Raw genomic sequence first — 17186 nt, 5'->3', positions numbered from 1 at the left:
TCAGGGTTGAACATGGGGCCAGTGGTAGCAGGGGTGATTGGAGCCAGGAAACCCCAGTATGATATCTGGGGGAACACAGTCAATGTGGCCAGCCGGATGGACAGCACAGGAGTACCAGACTGCATCCAGGTACTGCCCCCACACTCTTCTCAGTACGACCTCAGCAACTTTATGTTTACAAGAAGCATTTAGCAGTCAAAGTTATTGCAAAGTGAACCAGCCAAAGCAGAATACTAATCCAGTTACTGATGAAATTAGTCATGATGCTGTTATCATTAGTCACTCCAACATGAAAGTGTGCGTCAGTTATGTTTATTCATACCCAAATCAAAAAAACGCACACTGCAGACATCTTTCCTCTAACTGAGAGATGTTTATCACTCCAAGGCAAGTACATTTAAAGTACTGTGGTGTTTGAAAGACACAAAGTCATGTGCCTCGTACTGAAAGTATGAAAGTATCATAGCAGATACCAGTGGTACAGATACACTCAGTGCACAGTCCGTAAGTCCAGACATCTGCTCTGCAGAAGTGCCCTTGAGCAAGAATCACTGTCAGCACATGCTGTTCTCCTGCAGAAACAGTGCTCTAATGTCCTTCTGGAGGAGGGCCGGAAGCTAAATCTGAATGCCCTGTGTTATTCTCATCTGAAAGTTTAAAAGAGGAAAATTGTAACCACTGTGAGCAACCACTGGAGGAAGATTCCCACAGTCTAATTTTTACTCTCTTATTCATGGATATATGATTGATGTCAACACTCAGTTTGAAATATGTTAAGAATGCCACGCCGGCTAAGATCCTGGTGATTTATGTATTTTCTTGTACCAAATGAAATCCATAAATTGGCTGCTAAACATTACAGTCAGAACAATGCTGCCATCTCTTGTACAGTTAGAGCTACTGCAAGACAAAATACACAGTCTATAACTAGTAGGGATGCAACTAATGATTATTTCCATAATTACCTTTTTTGTCCATTTAATTGGTTAATTGTTTACTCTGTGAAATGTCATAAAAATAAAATATGCATCTTGCTTTATTCAACCAATAGTCCAAATTCAAATGTATTATAAACACAAATCTTCACCCCTGATATAAAAAAAAATGAAAAAATATAGTTTACAATTATATAAAATAAAGAAAAACAGAACTAGTGAATGTTTGGCATTTATGATATTTTTACTTAAAGGGACAGTTCACCCCAAAATCCAAAATACATATTTTTCCTCTTACCTGTAGTGATTTTTATCAGTTGAGATTGTTTTGGTGTTAGTTGCCAAGTATTTGATATATCAGCCATAAAGATGTCTGCCTTGTCTTGAAGATACATTTAAAAAACCTTATTGTGAGTAGATTTATGCAGGAACTATTTTCTTTTTGCTAAACTACACCTGTGGATTATCTTGAGTAACTGGGTTATGATTTCTGGGAAGAGACATTGCTGTTTTTTTTTTTCCTCTAACACTTGGCAACTCACACCAACACAGTCTAGACTGATAAATAGCATTCCCTGTCCCTTTAAACTAAACCGGTTGTCAAAATGTTTGTGGATACACTTTTCTGCCAACTGCATATTTGTTTCAGCACTAATAGATAAGAAGGTCTATTTTGCTGTACTTGAATATTTTTAAAGCCCTTTATCTGTATCTTTCTACCCATATCTAATATACCTTCATCACAACCTTTGTAGGGAGATGATTCGATGTGAAACTGGGACTGGCAGTGTTTCTCTTGGGAAGGGTTGAGTGTCTGACGTCCTGGGTGTCAAATGTCCGTGTCCTCTCTTAGGTGACCACAGACTTATACCACGTGCTGGTCAACAACGGATACCAGCTGGACTGTCGAGGTGTTGTCAAGGTGAAGGGCAAGGGAGAGATGACCACTTACTTCCTCACCAGCGGTCCCCCGGGCAGTTAACAACAGGCAGGCCGACCGCAGCGTGACTCCCACTGCACTGATGAGACAGAGACTGCAGAAAGACTGAGTGGTCAGCTCGGCGAAGAGCACCAAAGCACGGTGCGAAACACACTGGGGACGGGAGACGGCCAGCAGAGACGAGCTCGGCCTGTCTGTTTGTTGTCACGTACTCAGATGCACACATGTAGGACGTTGTTCATGTTTGAAGGCTTTTTCCCAAGCTGCTCAAGAGATCACGAAGCCCAGTTGCCTTAGGACGGAAGTGGCTATGCTTGTGTTTATGAGCAATAGTACAAGTATTTCATCTGGAGTCATTATTTATTTTGGTGCGGATGGATTTTTGTGATGACCTTGTACAAAAAAGAAATATATATATATACATACAAAAAACTATGTTACTTAAAAGAAAATATGCAAGGAAAACATGAAGGATGAAAATGACCAAAGAACAAATGTTTGATATGAAACACACTAATGATTCTGTTCTAAACTACAGCAAACTTCAGTAATTTATTCATCTTTTGACAGCAAAGGCCACGGTAACGTCACCGTCGTTGATGGGGGCGAACACTTTTTCTTTTTTTGTTGTGGACTTAACTCATGAAGGCGAACACACACACACACACACACACACACACACATGCGCACATACGGAAACACTCACAATAACCTTGGCTTTGACTTCTGTGTTTCTTATCAGGGCCTTCTTTGTTTCTTCTAGCCTGTGATTAGCCACAATCTTTTGGACACAAGGCTGTTTGTGGTTCACTGAAATGTACGATTAATAACTCGCTCCCTGCAATGTATTTTTGGTTCAAGCCAAAAACGAGAATTGAAAGAGGAACGTTTGCATTAGTATCCCGGTACTGAAGAGAGATTGTTAAACTGTTATGAAACGTTTTATATAAGTGTGTGTGAGTACAATATGTATGGGTGTCTGGGTGTGTGTATGGGTGTGAGCACACATAGCTGAATGCTGATCTTTATCTATAAAGGGGCATACTGTAACTTTTCACTGTGAGGTTTTTATGATACTGTATGACAATGCTTTCTTGCCAAACTGGTCGCTGCAAGGCATGTTTTATATTATTCCTCGGAGTTGTGTGTCCATTCCTGATTTCTCGCGTCAAAATTATCATTTGAAGAGAATTATGTCTATTGCGCCTTTTAGCGGACTGTGATTTTGACTGATTTCATTCCAACCTAAATAAGCAAAGAGATGTAAACTTTGGATTGTGTCACGTGTGTGAACGTAAACTGGTTTCAGGATTAACCGTATGCAGGAATTCTCCGTCTGCTCACAAGTATTGCCTTGAGATTATGCAGTTACAAGGTCCGCATACTTTATGGACCAATATTCACCACTTTACACAACAGTATTCGACCCCATCTGGTTGTATTTGGTACGTGGAGGCTTGTAACCCCCTAAAATGAGTCGTTCGACACAATAATCATATGAATGTATGTAATATTTTTGTCCACACTGAAACTACTACTGAAAAAAAAAACACTCTTTACATTGCCTTTGGTACTGAGGAAGGAGCTTAATCATTGTACTAGAGGCCAAATTGATTGGACGTCACGTTTGCTAAAAAGTGAAGGTGTATTTTACATGTAGACGAGCTTTACACCTGGTGTTGATATGCTCACTTTTCTGTCTGAGCCAAAACAATGCTGCCTTCACAGGCTACTAAAAAGGTCCTCACTTTCGCTTATCCCTCTGTCCTTGAAATAAAAAGGTCAGCTGAACACTGTTGCATTTTCCTTTAAAAAGTGGCAGAGGTTAAGAAATAGTGCAGTGATTAATTTGATTTATTTCCCCCTGGATAAAAAAATAATAAATGGCTGTTTTTGCATTGATTGTGTTTATTTGTTTTATTATTTCTGTTGCATTGTCCAAAAATGCCTCAAATTAGTGCTGCACAGTTAATGGAATTATTATGGAAATTGTAATATGGCCAAGTGCAATATCACATTTACAGGAGCTGCAGTTTTTTGATAAAGGTAAAATGTGTCACAATGTAAATGGTATGTCACAACATACCATTATAAATGAAGCCCCAGCCTGCAAATCATATTCAAGTAAGGGGACAAGCTTGTTTGGTACAGAACCCATCAATGATCACGTTATTGCTTTAATATTTTTTTCAGTGAAAATTCAAATTCACGAAATTACCATTCCCTCTAAAATCGTGACTCATATTGCAATCGCAGTATCTGTCATATTAATTGCAACATGATTTTTTTGTAGGCATATCATTCCTACCTCAAATATCTAGAGGGGCACCCAAGGAATTTAAAGGAACAGTTTTGAAAGATTTAAGTGGAATTAAGTGGCATTTAGTTGTTAGGATTCAATTCAATTCAATTTTATTTCTAAAGCCTAATATCACAGTTTGCCTCAGAGAGCTTCACACAACATAAGACATCCTTCTGTCCTTCACAGACCCCAAAAACTAAAATGGTAGAAACCTCAGGAAGAGCAACTAAGCAGGGATCCCTCTTCCAGGACAGACAGACATGCAAAAGATGTTGTGTGTACAAAACAGATGAGCATAATAAAATTACAGTAATCCACATGACAGTATGTATGTTACATGCATATATTACTATATGATAGTATGTGACAATAATAATCATATGTGTATAATAATGATATTGCAGATTGCGACCAACTGAAACTAGTTAGAATTCCATCAGTGTTTGTTCAGGAGGATTTTACTGACAGCAGAGTCTTCCTCTTCAAACCAAATGCACTGAATGGTAATTAAACCCAGTAAAAACACTCAAGAAAGAAGTTTTATGTTAAAAAAAAAGTGTTTTGGTGGCTGATGCAAAAATGCAAATGGCTCTATCTAGAGCAAGTGTTTGGTTTGTCAGTTCTAGGCCACTGCAGAAACATGGTGGTGCAACAGATGGACTCTGTATAAGGACCCGCTCCCTGTGTATATATATAGGGCTCATTCTAAGGTAATGAAAAGACGAGGATTCTTATATTCAGGTGACTATACATTAAAAGAAAACATACTCATTATATTACATTCCCTCTCAGACATAATCCCCATAAATCCTACCCACTGGACCTTTAAAAATATATTTATGGTGCTTCGAGAAACCCCTTACATATGGTGAGGTCACTCAGATGTCAAAGTGGGTACTCAAACAGGCAACCTTTCTATAGGATGAGGTTCTTAGAGGAACCCTCAACAATTTATAAGCTCTTGGAGGAACCTCAGACTGCAGTGTGCTCCAACAAGCACTTTTCTTCAGCTCACAGCTTCTGGACAAACCCTTTTTAATTTGAGTCCTCGTGCACATTGGAGGGTTCCTAGAAGAGCCCAGTGCTTAAAATGCTTCTTTTAGGAGCCATGGATTTTTCTAGGATTATCCAATGAACTCTTTTACTCGAGAAAGCTTCTGGAAGAATTGAGGTCTCCATGACTAATATTCATGACTGCATTGTCTACTTCAGTGTTGTCCTTGCAACAAAACTGAAGGCTCTTGGATCTCTACAGTAGAAATGACAGTAAAATGAATTTTACAAAGACAACAAGGGCACCACCCACCTTTAATTTGTTCTTATTAATGTGTGTTGAGAGGAATAAATAGTGAAAAATGAAAAAATATTTATAATTATTGCTGTTTCAGAAAGGGCAGCTGCATATAACAGAAATCAAACACTAACAAATGTAAATTCAATGCAAATATATTCATTCTTTCACAAAAACAACAACAACAATAAACTTCCCCTGCAGTTTATTTCACAACACAGCCTTGGCCTGCTTATTTGTTTGGGTTTTAATTCAGCCCTCATGTCAATCAGCAGCCTGCAATCAAGATTCCTCCCTGTGACAGTAACCTGAGAGACGCCTCCTTCTCCTTTTCTGAATAAATCAGTCTACGGTTTCAAGAGGGTGATACAGGAGAGAGTATTTAATTGCTTGCACATGAATAATGAATTTCTGTTGCGGTAATGGCAATGTTCACTCACAGCACTCTATGCTGAACATTAATTAAGCGACATAAATTCCTCCTAATCCCCGATGAAAAAGCACTAATGTCACTATAATGGGCTCATGATACAGGGGCTTGTAAAGTGTCTGTAATACACACTACTGGACAAGTTTACGCTGTGATTGCTGTAGCTCATGGGCTATTTTTTTTTACCTCTAGCTGCTGCGTGATATTTGTATAATATTTTAATATAGAATATTTATACTAAAATATTTTTTTTCTTTCTGTCTTTATTTTTTTTTTTTAAATTTTGATTTATTTTTGTATTTTTGTTGTTGTAATTTTTAGGTTCTTCCGCATTTGTTGCAGATTGTATGATTTTTTTTTTAAACAGGAACTCGCGCGGTCTTTAATAGAAGCTGCCTCTCACGCGCTGCACGGAAATAACTGAGTGCAGGGCGCGCGCGACCAGCAGGGGACTCACTTCAGCTAATCATTTCAACAAATGGCACCTGTTCGGTTCAAAGGAAAAGCCGGGAGGCCACATAGCTGCTGTATGCTGGTGCGCTCAAAACTCCAGTCTGACAACTTTAAGAAACCGGAAAGCCCGCAACGTGGTCATTTGGCCACTTTACACACTAATAAAGTTATCAACAGGTGAAGGCGACAGCTGCTCGACAGTTTTTAGGTAAGTGGCGGCGTTTTGGACATCTAGACTCCGTATTATCATCACCTTTCAGTAGCGTCTCGGTGTCATTTGTGAGGTTGACTGCCAGATTTCAATGACTTGTCAAATGTGAGATTTGGAGAGCCGCTCAAAGACATATTAATAGCTTCTACTGAATGTGCTGACATGTTCTGAATGAGCAGGAAAGTTATACAGCCAGCTCTTCCTCTTTCATTTTGCTCTGAGGTTACTGAATTACTTTAGTCTGTGCTCTATTGTCTCTTTGTTCTTTAAGTCACTTTAAGCTGTAGAAAAGTGTCAATATTTACTTCCTGGCAAGCGCCTTACTGAAAATACTAACCTGAGAGAACATTAAGATACTGAGAATCCAGATTTACAGGCTCACGTGATATTGTTTAACATTTAAGATTGATTATTTTTCCTTTCTCCTTTCATGACTGTGGTGACAGCAAACTGGACCAACAGGTTACCAATTAGAGACTGAGTGGACTTGTTTCCCCTTTCTGGAGCACCAAAAGAGTGTCCTCTTGAATCAATTATGAAGGAAGCTGGCTTGAGAATAGAGTAAATTAATTATGAAGAAGTAAGAGTGAGTCTGACTGAACAGTGATCACCTACAGACACGCAGATGTCCTACATTTCAGTGATATCCTGTTTCACATAACAGGAAACAGACTCTTATTGTGCCAAAGCTGGGTGGTGTTATGGTCCTGTCATGCTCTACGTAGCAACTCTACTTCCTGTTGCAGATGACAGCTGATCATTACTGGTGAGGTGTCTTGTGGAGCAGGTGTCTAGGCAGGGTGTAGTGCGTCAGTCATTAACAGGTGAGGGAGTTGCAGGTTGAGCCAGCAGTGTCACAGCCCACCTGCTGCCACGTGGGTCCTGGAGGACTGTGGCCAGAGCAGGTTAATTCAGGTGTTTACTGAGAGGTGTGGTGTGTTTGTTCACACTCTCCTCCTCCCTGTTCTCTACACCCGCCCTGTGGGACTGTTTTCTAAAGAGACAAGGAGGAGCGAGGTTGGCTAGATTACCTGCTGCTATGACACTTGCAGAGACGCACAAACTGGTTTAGGGAATTTTCTCCTGCTTGCCTTCTTCAGGAATAACTCACTGAATGATTAGTGAATAAAATCAGGTAAGGGTTTCAGAGGAGTTGGTTTTTAGTTAAGGTATTTTTCAGAGCTTGGTTAAACTCTTCAGGTAACATGTACAGTTGTTTTGCAGCCAGCAGTTACTTTTGCTTTTCCTGTTTTTAATAGCCTTGAAAGCAACAACCATCCTGAAACATGCGTTGGTTCCTACGCCGACGTATGTCCCCCCTGAAGCTGGTGCTCCTTGGGGGGACTCTCTTCATGGTGGTGCTAGTAGTTCTCCAGAGGGATGTTGGCAATTCGCCTGCTGTCGACCCCTGGTTTCAGGAGCTGGTGATCAAGAAGGATAAGGTGATGGTCATGGTACGAGACGCTGTCAACAACATTGGCTTCCAAATCGGAGCTCCGCAGCCACAGCCAGTGGAGGAGCAGCCCACCGAGGACGTCAAATGCCCCACTGGATTCTACACTCAGGCTGAGCTCAAACCTCACCTGGAGAGACCGCCTCAGGACCCCAATAGCCCCGGGGCTGATGGGAAGCCCTTTAAGAAAGACCACATGACCCCAGAGGAGGAGAAGGAAAAGGAGGAGGGTATGACACGGCACTGTTTCAACCAGTTTGCCAGTGACCGCATTTCGCTCAGCCGTAGTCTTGGGGATGACACGAGGCCTCCAGAGTAAGAACATGTTCTCAAAATAATCTCAGATAGTTTGGACTAATCACTGTTTCACCAACAAGTGTGCTGACATGTGCACAGCAGGCCAGATAATCTCCTGGGTCTCAGCTTGGGTCATGCTCAGGGCAGTAAATTATTTACATACATTTTCATATTGCGCTCTGAATTATCCTGGAAATTCACTTAGTTAAAAGTCTAATCTACATGTAACCAAAAAAGCCACATAGCAGCATGCACGTATCAGTATCCTGGGGACTGAGACTGAGGCATTATCTGTGCTGAGGTGAATACTTCCACTCACTGTAAATGCTTGTCAAATTTGACACCTCAACATGTCACAGGCTTGATAGGCCTTGAGCTGTTTCTTTTGCAGAACGGCTTTTTAAAACAAGCTGATTGTTTATGGCTGTTTGCTCACTGCGTTATTCAAAGCGGTGAGCAAATCTTGCATATCAGCAAACAATGGTCTGTTATACGTGGCTCTGCAGGCCCTTCTATGACTTTCATTTCATCAGATATGCCTCTCACACTGACACCTCTTTCTCTATCTTTGTGCTCTGACGTGGCTCACATTGCCTAGGTGCGTGGAGAGGAAGTTTCGTCGCTGTCCTCCTCTGCCTACCACCAGTGTTATTATTGTCTTCCACAATGAAGCTTGGTCCACCCTCATCAGGACGGTCTACAGCGTCCTGCACTCATCTCCTGCTATCCTGCTCAAAGAGATCATCATGGTAGATGACGCCAGTACTGCAGGTGTGAAAAAATTTTAACACACAGACACTAATGACAAAACATACTCAAAGACTTACAGATAAATAATGTAAAATGTTTAAAAGACCTTATTCTATTTTCAAAGTTACAGTTAGTGACTTTTATGAAAATAAAAGTTATATTCTGACAGAGATACACGAGACAGATAATCTGAGAAAAAAAAAATGTTTATCTGCGTCCTCTTATCTAATGGCACCTGCAAGAACCATCCGGTGCAGAACGAAAACAACCAATCAGAGCTGAGGGGTCTACTCCATTTTAGTACACTGGTGCCCCACTTCATTTTTTTTTTTTATTTTAGATATACTTTATTAATCCCCGAGGGGAAATTCAATTTTTTCACTCTGTTGTCAATTGCACACAGGTCCGAACACACACATGCGCAAACAGGACCTATACATGCACTAAGTGGAGAGATGTCAGAGTGGGGCTGCCCATGACAGGTGCTCCAAGCGGTTGGGGGGTTCGGTGCCTTGCTCAAGGGCACCTCGGCAGTGCCCAGGAGGTGAACTGGCACCTCTCCAGCTACCAGACCCTCCGGTTCCCAACCCATGTCCCTATGGACTGAGCTACTGTCACCCCAACACATGAGTCAAAAAAACAGTTAAAATAGAGTTTAATCGCTCGCTCAGGTAGCAGCCATGTAATTGTCAGCTGACCTAACAAACGACGTTGGCCTACAGGTCAAAAGCCATGGTAGCTTTCCTACTTGACAAATAATTGCCTGTGTGGAGGGTAATGTCCACAATATGACACAGACTCTGACTACTAAGCACACCACAGCGTACACCAGTGTGCTAATGATGTGGACTCACTGCTTGTTAACTGCAGTCAAACCGTCAAATTAGGCAGGGCAGATCAAATATCAATTAAGATTCTGTTTATACACTGTTTTATTTTTCAGAAACGTATTTTAGTGTACTGTTTAGCTGTGAAATGAGAAAGTTGGTGCGGCCGATGGGCAGTGCTTTGTTTTAGCTTGTGCAACATGGCAGCTGGGTCATAAACATTCTCATTATAAAAGTTACCAACTGTGGCTTTAATCAGGGAGCGGGGGCGGCAGTAGCTCAGGCCATAGGGACTTGGGTTGGGAACCGGAGGGTCGTCTGTTCAAGTCCCCGTCCGGACCAAAAATATGGAGCGTGGACTGGTAGCTGGAGAGGTGCCAGTTCACCTCCTGGGCACTGCCGAGGTGCCCCTGAGCAAGGCACCGAACCCCCCAACTGCTCAGAGCACCTGTCATGGGCAGCCCACTCTGACATCTCTCCACTTAGTGCATGTATAGGTCCAGTTTGTGCATGTGTGTGTTCGGACCTGTGTGTAGAGTGAAAAATTGAATTTCCCCTCGGGGATTAATAAAGTATATAAAAAAAAAAAAAATAAAAAAAAAAAAAGTGAGGAACAAATGTGTAAACACAACAGTTCCTCTAACCTGGTAAATGCTGGCAAGTTGATGTTTCAATAAAGTGACTGTAAACACAATAATTTACAGATAAGCAGAGACCTGTCAGTGTTACACTACAGGAGAGGAATCTGCCCTCCATCTAGTTCTGACATTTTATTTAATGATGTAAAGAATAAATTGTACTCACTGTAAACTGGGTGTGTTTCATAGAAATGTTTGACAGCGAGACATTTTTCAACAGCATAATAGAAAATCACCAGGAAGCTCTGGTGAGTCATTTCTTACACAAGGTATAGGCAGGGAACAGCTTCAGAGCACAGACAGCTTATCTGGGAAATCATGAAGTCTCAAGTTATAAGTGATATATTAATTAAACTGACCTTCAGAGTATTTAGGGCAGCATTCCAGTCACTGTAAACTCTGAGCTTCGATAAGAGTGATGTTAGCTCGGGATTTTGAGCAGCTTGCACACACAGTAACAGGTGGTCATAAATGGAAATCACCCTGTGTATTTTACTATGGGTATGTTCACATGGTTGGCCTCCAGTGAAATACAAATTACAGTGGTGCACACTAGCTTGGCAGCAGACTCTACAAAAGCACCTCCAGCTCAGTGAGATTTGTCAAAAGTAACAGAACAGTTATGATAAAAGAACCCTATCTTTGACATATGAGTGCAGCTTTGCCATATGTTTTGCATTGGAACATGTTTTACAGTCCAACCTTTATTGTCATGGGTTATTGTACAGTAGCAGCATAACTGAGTGACTTTTAGGTAGATAAAAGAAACACTTTTAGACCTCCGATGCCTCCTGTCACTACCACATAGTTTTATGGATTGTTCCATATATTAATTTATCTGTATACACGCATATCAGTTGACACTAGCCTGATCAGCCCTGCAGTGAAGCAGGTATTAAAATGGCAGAGCTTATAATAAGTCATTCAGCGTTTAGTATGTATTAATGTTCAGTGACCCACTGGCTGAGCTCAAAATACCCTCTTTGTCAGTTATCTCTGTCATAAGGTATTGTCCCGTGTTTCCTACTGTAGCTAAACTTCCCTTTTTTTTCTACCAGTGCTGCAGCCCTGTCATAACGTTAAGACATGTGGTTGGTGGACTCATTTAGACCGAAACTTATAAGAAATGTGCGGCGTGCATTGTGGTCAGAAAATGCTCTTGGAAAGGAAGTGTAACCCAGTTTTACCAGCAACGTTTCCACTTGATTGCTATTTCTCCTGGCAGCGTTTTCACAGGTATAAATATGATGATCGTTTCACTTTTTCTTCTCGGGGGCAGCAAGCTGCTCTGATGTATTTATTAAAGGTGTGCTCTGTTGTATCAGTTTGTAACCACAATCTAACAAGCATCAACCACAAATGGATCAGCCTTAGACAGCATCCTATTATTATAAATGAAGACAAGACAAGAGGTGACAGACATGATGATGTTTTTATGCCTGCAGAGCACCTGAAGAGCCAACTGGAGGACTTTGTGAGTCAACTGAAGATTGTTCATGTAGTGAGGCAGCTGGAGAGGAAGGGCCTCATCACTGCCAGGCTCCTGGGTGCCAGCATCGCTCAGGGCGAAGTGCTAACCTTTCTTGACGCACACTGTGAGAAAACACACACACAACCACAACAATACACATGTCACAATGGCCTTTTTAAGCAGTTGTATTTAGCTCAGTCGGGTGCTGCCAGGGTCGAGGGTTAAATTGTAAAAATCATTATCATGATTGGTACACGGTTAATTGTGCAGCGCCACATCTTTTTTAAATCATCTGCACCCTGAAGACATCTCCCTCAGTCGTCAACCACCTGCCATCAGCAGAAGTAAATGGCCAGTTGTGCTCTCTTTTCGCTGAATTACTTTTTAAATATTAGTTTTTCTTTACCTGCACATTTATGCCAAGTTACACATACAGTATACTTTGACTTCTATGATGTCAGTGGAGATGCTGATGCAAAAAATTTTACCAAAGGGCATGGGGCAAGGGACACCTCCCATTCAGGAGTTAGTACATGTACATTTGTCCCCCCCAGTAAAAACATGTAAGTAGCTTTAGTTTTATTTTGACAATTTAAAGACATCTCCACCAAATTGGAGCATAAAATTCTCTACAATGCGGGAAATTAAGTATCTCATGCTCAAAATTTTCTGGTGGAGGACCCCCAAACCCCACGTTTCATATGTGCCCCCCCTAAATTGAAATGAAACCCTTGGTGTAAAGTAGTAAATTATTTTTTATGATACAGGGTGGCAGTACATTTTTTCCTGTGAAGAAGGCGAGTAGAGGTTAGTTCATCTGTCCTTCCTTCCTGTCTAGGTGAGTGTTTCCATGGTTGGCTCGAGCCCCTCTTGGCCCGAATTGTTGAGGAACCCACTGCTGTTGTTAGTCCAGAGATCTCCACCATTGACCTCAACAGCTTTCAGTTCAACAAGCCCACGGCCACAGCCCGTGCTTTCAACCGAGGTAACTTTGACTGGAGCCTGACCTTCGGCTGGGAGGCAATCCCTCCAGAAGCGAGGAAGCTGCGCAAGGACGAAACCTACCCTGTAAAGTAAGAAGGATCATGCTGGTTTCTCTCAGAACATCCTGAGTCATTTAAGTGTCTAAAACTTTTGTATCTGTCCATGAAACTTTCAGAACACCCACTTTTGCCGGAGGTCTCTTCTCAATCTCGAAGAAATACTTTGAACACATTGGAACATACGATGACAAGATGGAGATCTGGGGCGGTGAAAATGTGGAGATGTCATTCAGAGTCAGTCTCTTTATCTATACTCTCGTAGTTCCACACATTGGGCCTCATGGAGCAACAGTCTCTTAAATTTGCATGGTCGATGTTTATTATCAGCATAGGCGGCCTAGACACTAAATGGAGGCAGTTATTATGCCGTGTGCAAATACTCTGGCACGTGCCCAAGAATTGGAGATGCCACTGTAGGCACATGATTTGACCAGTGTGTGTTTTGCCTACGTTAAGGCTCCAGAGTGCAATGCTCCTGGTGATCTGAAACGACTCAGCAGCCATTCATCTATCTCATCAAATAGATTAGTGCGATCTCTAAAAACATGTTCTGTGTAAGGCCTGGATGACCAAAGCCTCTACTGTAAAAACAGTATGTAACAGAGGGTGTCATGATGCATAGATCTAGATTGATACAATGAACAATCAAATATTATCAATGCCAAGTAAAAACATCAATACATATCATCATCTTTAAGATATGGATATAGACAGCACGTCTGTGTCAATATTGTCAAAGTACACCTCCTTCTTAAACATTCAAACAGTGCTAGAGCCAGGCAGCCAATGGCAAGCAGCCAAGAAAAAGACAATGAGGATATTTACTGATATCAGCTCTCGACCTCTTGTAAAATTTTGTCTTACCCAAGAGAAGAGCAAAAATAAGAAAACATTGGTGAATCCCAAAAAAATAAGAACAAATCATGGATGCAAACAAATATAAGAAGAAATTTGTTGGTATATTGCTTCTTGCGTGAGGCCCAATATTTATCAAATCTCCCTGTCATCAAGTTAAAGCATTAATTTCTACCTGTGTTACATGTGATTCACAGGTGTGGCAGTGTGGCGGTCAGCTAGAGATCATCCCGTGTTCTGTGGTGGGCCATGTCTTCCGTAACAAGAGCCCCCACACTTTCCCCAAGGGCACAGAGGTCATCACACGCAACCAGGTGCGCCTGGCGGAGGTCTGGATGGATGACTTCAAGAACATCTACTATCGCCGCAACAAGAATGCTGCAGTCATGGCTAGAGAGGTCAGTGTGACCTGCTGATAGAAGCAACAGTGTTTAAGTGCTAAATGCACACAGATACAGTGACATTTATCACCATTTTTCCACAACATTTTGACTAGAATTTATACCCCCTTGCTGAACAAGTTGATATGATAATGTAATTGTAAGTGATTGTTTTTTTTTATTTTAAATACATCCATGTCACTGTTTCAGAATAAGTTTGGGGACATCACTGATCGTCTGAATCTGAGAGAGAGGCTTCACTGTAAGAACTTCACCTGGTACTTAAACACAATCTACCCAGAGGCCTTCATTCCAGACTTAAACCCAGAAAAGTTTGGAGCAGTGAGTCACGTTTCCCTTTGTTTGGATGTGGATATCAGCAATATAACACAATTTTTACGTAACCATGGCTGTGTCTTACTGTTACTTTCTGCCTGTGTTTGCACCAGATTAGAAACTCTGGATCTCATACCTGTCTGGATGTTGGAGAGAATAACCAGGGAGGTAAACCTGTGATCATGTACCCCTGTCACAACATGGGAGGCAACCAGGTACGGTGACTGACATATGTCAAATTTAGAACTGAAGATGATTGATGTTCTCTGGGACAATTTGATCTCTGACCGGATGACTGTCTCCTCCAGTACTTTGAATACACATCTCATAAGGAGCTGCGTCACAATATTGGAAAGCAGCTGTGTCTTCATGCCACACCCCAGCCAGAGCAGATGAAGATCGAGCTATGCCAGCTGAAGGGGAAGGGCACCAGTTTGGGACCACAGCAGGAGTGGATCTTTACAGATGTAAGGAGCACTTGGGGCCGGGCTTGAAGGAATAGTTCAACATTCTGGGAAATGTACTTATTCATTTTCTTGCAGAGAGTTAGATGAGAAGATGGATATTACATAATGTATAAAAGTAGCACACAGCAGTGGTTTTAGTGAGGTGCTAATGACTAGCAATAGACTTTAGGATCCTAATGCAGTTTTCTTTTTTAGGATGATGTTTCGACTCTCAGGCTTTCTTCTAGATCAACAATCATAGTTGGATACATAAAACCAGTGATAAGGGCGTTGTCTATAATTATCAATGCCTGTGACTGACTTTGATTGTTGACCTAGAAGAAGGCCTGGGGGCCAACACATCATCTTAAATAAAGAGAAATTCATATGGAGCTAGAGTGTGTGTGCAAAACTCATTTCTACTAATTTCCTACCTTGAACTTTTAACTTCTTTCTTGTTTCCAGCCTTCGTAAAAAGGCTGATTGGATCCCCAATGATCCTACCCATCTTCTCCACCTTAATTTGTGTGGGAATATTAGGTCAAAACCTGCAGCAGAAAATTAGAACAAAGTACAGCAAATCATTTGTACCTACAGCGATTAGACTACTAAATAAGAGGTAGATGTACACTTATTGTTTTTGTGTATAATGTACTTTTAGATTGTAAAACATATATGATGTGGATTTTAATTTTATATTCCCAGCATTGCACATGATATGTGTGTGTGTTTGACAGTGTACCTTTGTGTTTTTAAACAGAACGTGTATGACCACATGAATTTTGCCATGTGGGGTTGTAAAGTTTACCTGAGATTACCTCAAGATTGATATCACTATCATATTGGTCATATAAGGTTTTAGCTAGCTGCTGGTTAACTTAGCTTATGTGGCAGGGCAACTAGCAAAGACTTTTGGAAGTCAGTGCAACCAGTGAAGATATAAACACAATGTTTTTGTTTTCTTTTTTTGGTTGTTGTATGGATTTTACGAACAAGATATATTGTGTTAATTAGTGAGCTTTAGAGGTGCTCAGTCATTATGCAAAGCTTTTGGGCTTTTGGATTGATTTATCTTTTCTCTGGTGCTTCTCTCTAGGAAAATCTTCTGAAGAATCCCAGCAGTGGGAAATGTTTACAACTAAAAGGAGGTCAGCTTCAGATGGACAACTGTAACGCTGCCGACCTCTTCCAGCACTGGAGCTTTAGCTGACCTTCCAGTCTGCCCATCAGGTGACCACTGGCACCCTGTGTCCCCTTCCTTAGACTCGGCTCCAAGGAGCCAACGCAACATTGATCCAGAGGGACTTTGTGCTGTGGAGCTTGGGGAATATGGCCATACAGAGTGGACAGTTAAAGATGGAGTACAAAGTGAAGACAGTCACATTCGTTGGAGGACCCTCAGGGTTGGCCTTAACTTGTTTTAAATGTATTTATGATGAAGACTCGAGAGACATTTGAAGGTGGCTGGGGGATTATCGGACACCAGAGTGTGGACTTCATGTTCAGGGGTGGCAGCTTGGCTGAGCTGCAGTGATCTTATTTTCAGTGAATTTACACTCCAGCTGGAAAATCACCATTTATTGACTTTTTGGTGAGACAGTGAATGTTGAAAGATGACAATATGCACACGTCTTAACTAAAGAGCAAGAGATGTCTGTTTTTTTAAATAAAAAATCTTTGTTGTGTCAGAAAAATTATCATTTGTATTATATGAAAAAGTTTTATTTAATCACCAAAAATAATTATAAAAATAATTAAGGGGTTTACAGTTACACAGTGAAATATATTTCAGTTGTAACTGGGGCTGGCATGATATCAAATTTCACTACACAAGTATTGTGGCCAAAAGAGTTCATGATAACAATATTACTGTGACAATTATGGAAAAATTAAAGAATACAAGTACAGGGAGGTGGAGAAAGCGTCCGTCACCGTAACTGTACAACATTGTAAAAAATAAAAAAAAAAAGATTTAAGAGGCACTGGATTACTTACACAATATTATCCTATGTGTAATATTAACAAGATATCAATATTTTCTTTCTAAATATCACAGTTATCCTTAATGCAGGTATATCGAGACACCCTTAGTTGTAACCAGCTTTCATCAGTCCTGATTAATAATTCA

At 41.0% G+C, this 17186-nt stretch overlaps 2 protein-coding genes across 3 annotated transcripts in view; both read left to right on the top strand.

Moving 5' to 3' along the window:
- Positions 1-3772, top strand: part of LOC117258192 (adenylate cyclase type 6) — a 44066-nt gene extending 40294 nt beyond the window's left edge. The window contains exons 23-24 of the mRNA XM_033628811.2: positions 5-129; positions 1789-3772. Of these exons, the coding sequence (XP_033484702.1) occupies positions 5-129; positions 1789-1917 (254 nt within the window). The 3' untranslated portion in view covers positions 1918-3772. The remainder of the gene's footprint in view (positions 1-4; positions 130-1788) is intronic.
- A 2560-nt stretch (positions 3773-6332) lies between these two features.
- galnt6 (UDP-N-acetyl-alpha-D-galactosamine:polypeptide N-acetylgalactosaminyltransferase 6 (GalNAc-T6)) lies at positions 6333-16755 on the top strand. Of its 2 annotated transcripts, none has more exons than XM_033628103.2 (11): positions 6333-6559; positions 7822-8330; positions 8911-9083; positions 11973-12122; positions 12837-13071; positions 13158-13275; positions 14094-14294; positions 14487-14618; positions 14726-14827; positions 14921-15079; positions 16155-16755. In XM_033628103.2, exons 2-11 carry the CDS (start codon positions 7849-7851, stop codon positions 16266-16268), a joined length of 1866 nt encoding a protein of 621 aa, XP_033483994.2. In that variant the 5' UTR covers positions 6333-6559; positions 7822-7848; the 3' UTR covers positions 16269-16755. The 2 variants fall into 2 exon arrangements, with proteins under 2 accessions (XP_033483994.2, XP_033483995.2); XM_033628104.2 differs by lacking the exon at positions 6333-6559 and adding an exon at positions 7144-7697.
- Positions 16756-17186: the final 431 nt, after the last annotated feature.

Source organism: Epinephelus lanceolatus, chromosome 8, assembly GCF_041903045.1.
Source record: "Epinephelus lanceolatus isolate andai-2023 chromosome 8, ASM4190304v1, whole genome shotgun sequence".
Classification (NCBI taxonomy): domain Eukaryota; kingdom Metazoa; phylum Chordata; class Actinopteri; order Perciformes; family Serranidae; genus Epinephelus; species Epinephelus lanceolatus.
The sequence above is the reverse complement of the archived record's forward strand: the minus strand, read 5'-3'. Positions and strand labels throughout refer to the sequence as shown.

Bases quoted from the DNA above. Each gene is read 5' to 3' on its own strand.
- galnt6 (XM_033628103.2), top strand. From the start codon at position 7,849: ATGCGTTGGTTCCTACGCCGACGTATGTCCCCCCTGAAGCTGGTGCTC. The intron at 12,123-12,836 runs GTGAGAAAACAC...CTTCCTGTCTAG, and splicing joins AACCTTTCTTGACGCACACT to GTGAGTGTTTCCATGGTTGG. The intron at 14,295-14,486 runs GTCAGTGTGACC...TCACTGTTTCAG, and splicing joins CTGCAGTCATGGCTAGAGAG to AATAAGTTTGGGGACATCAC.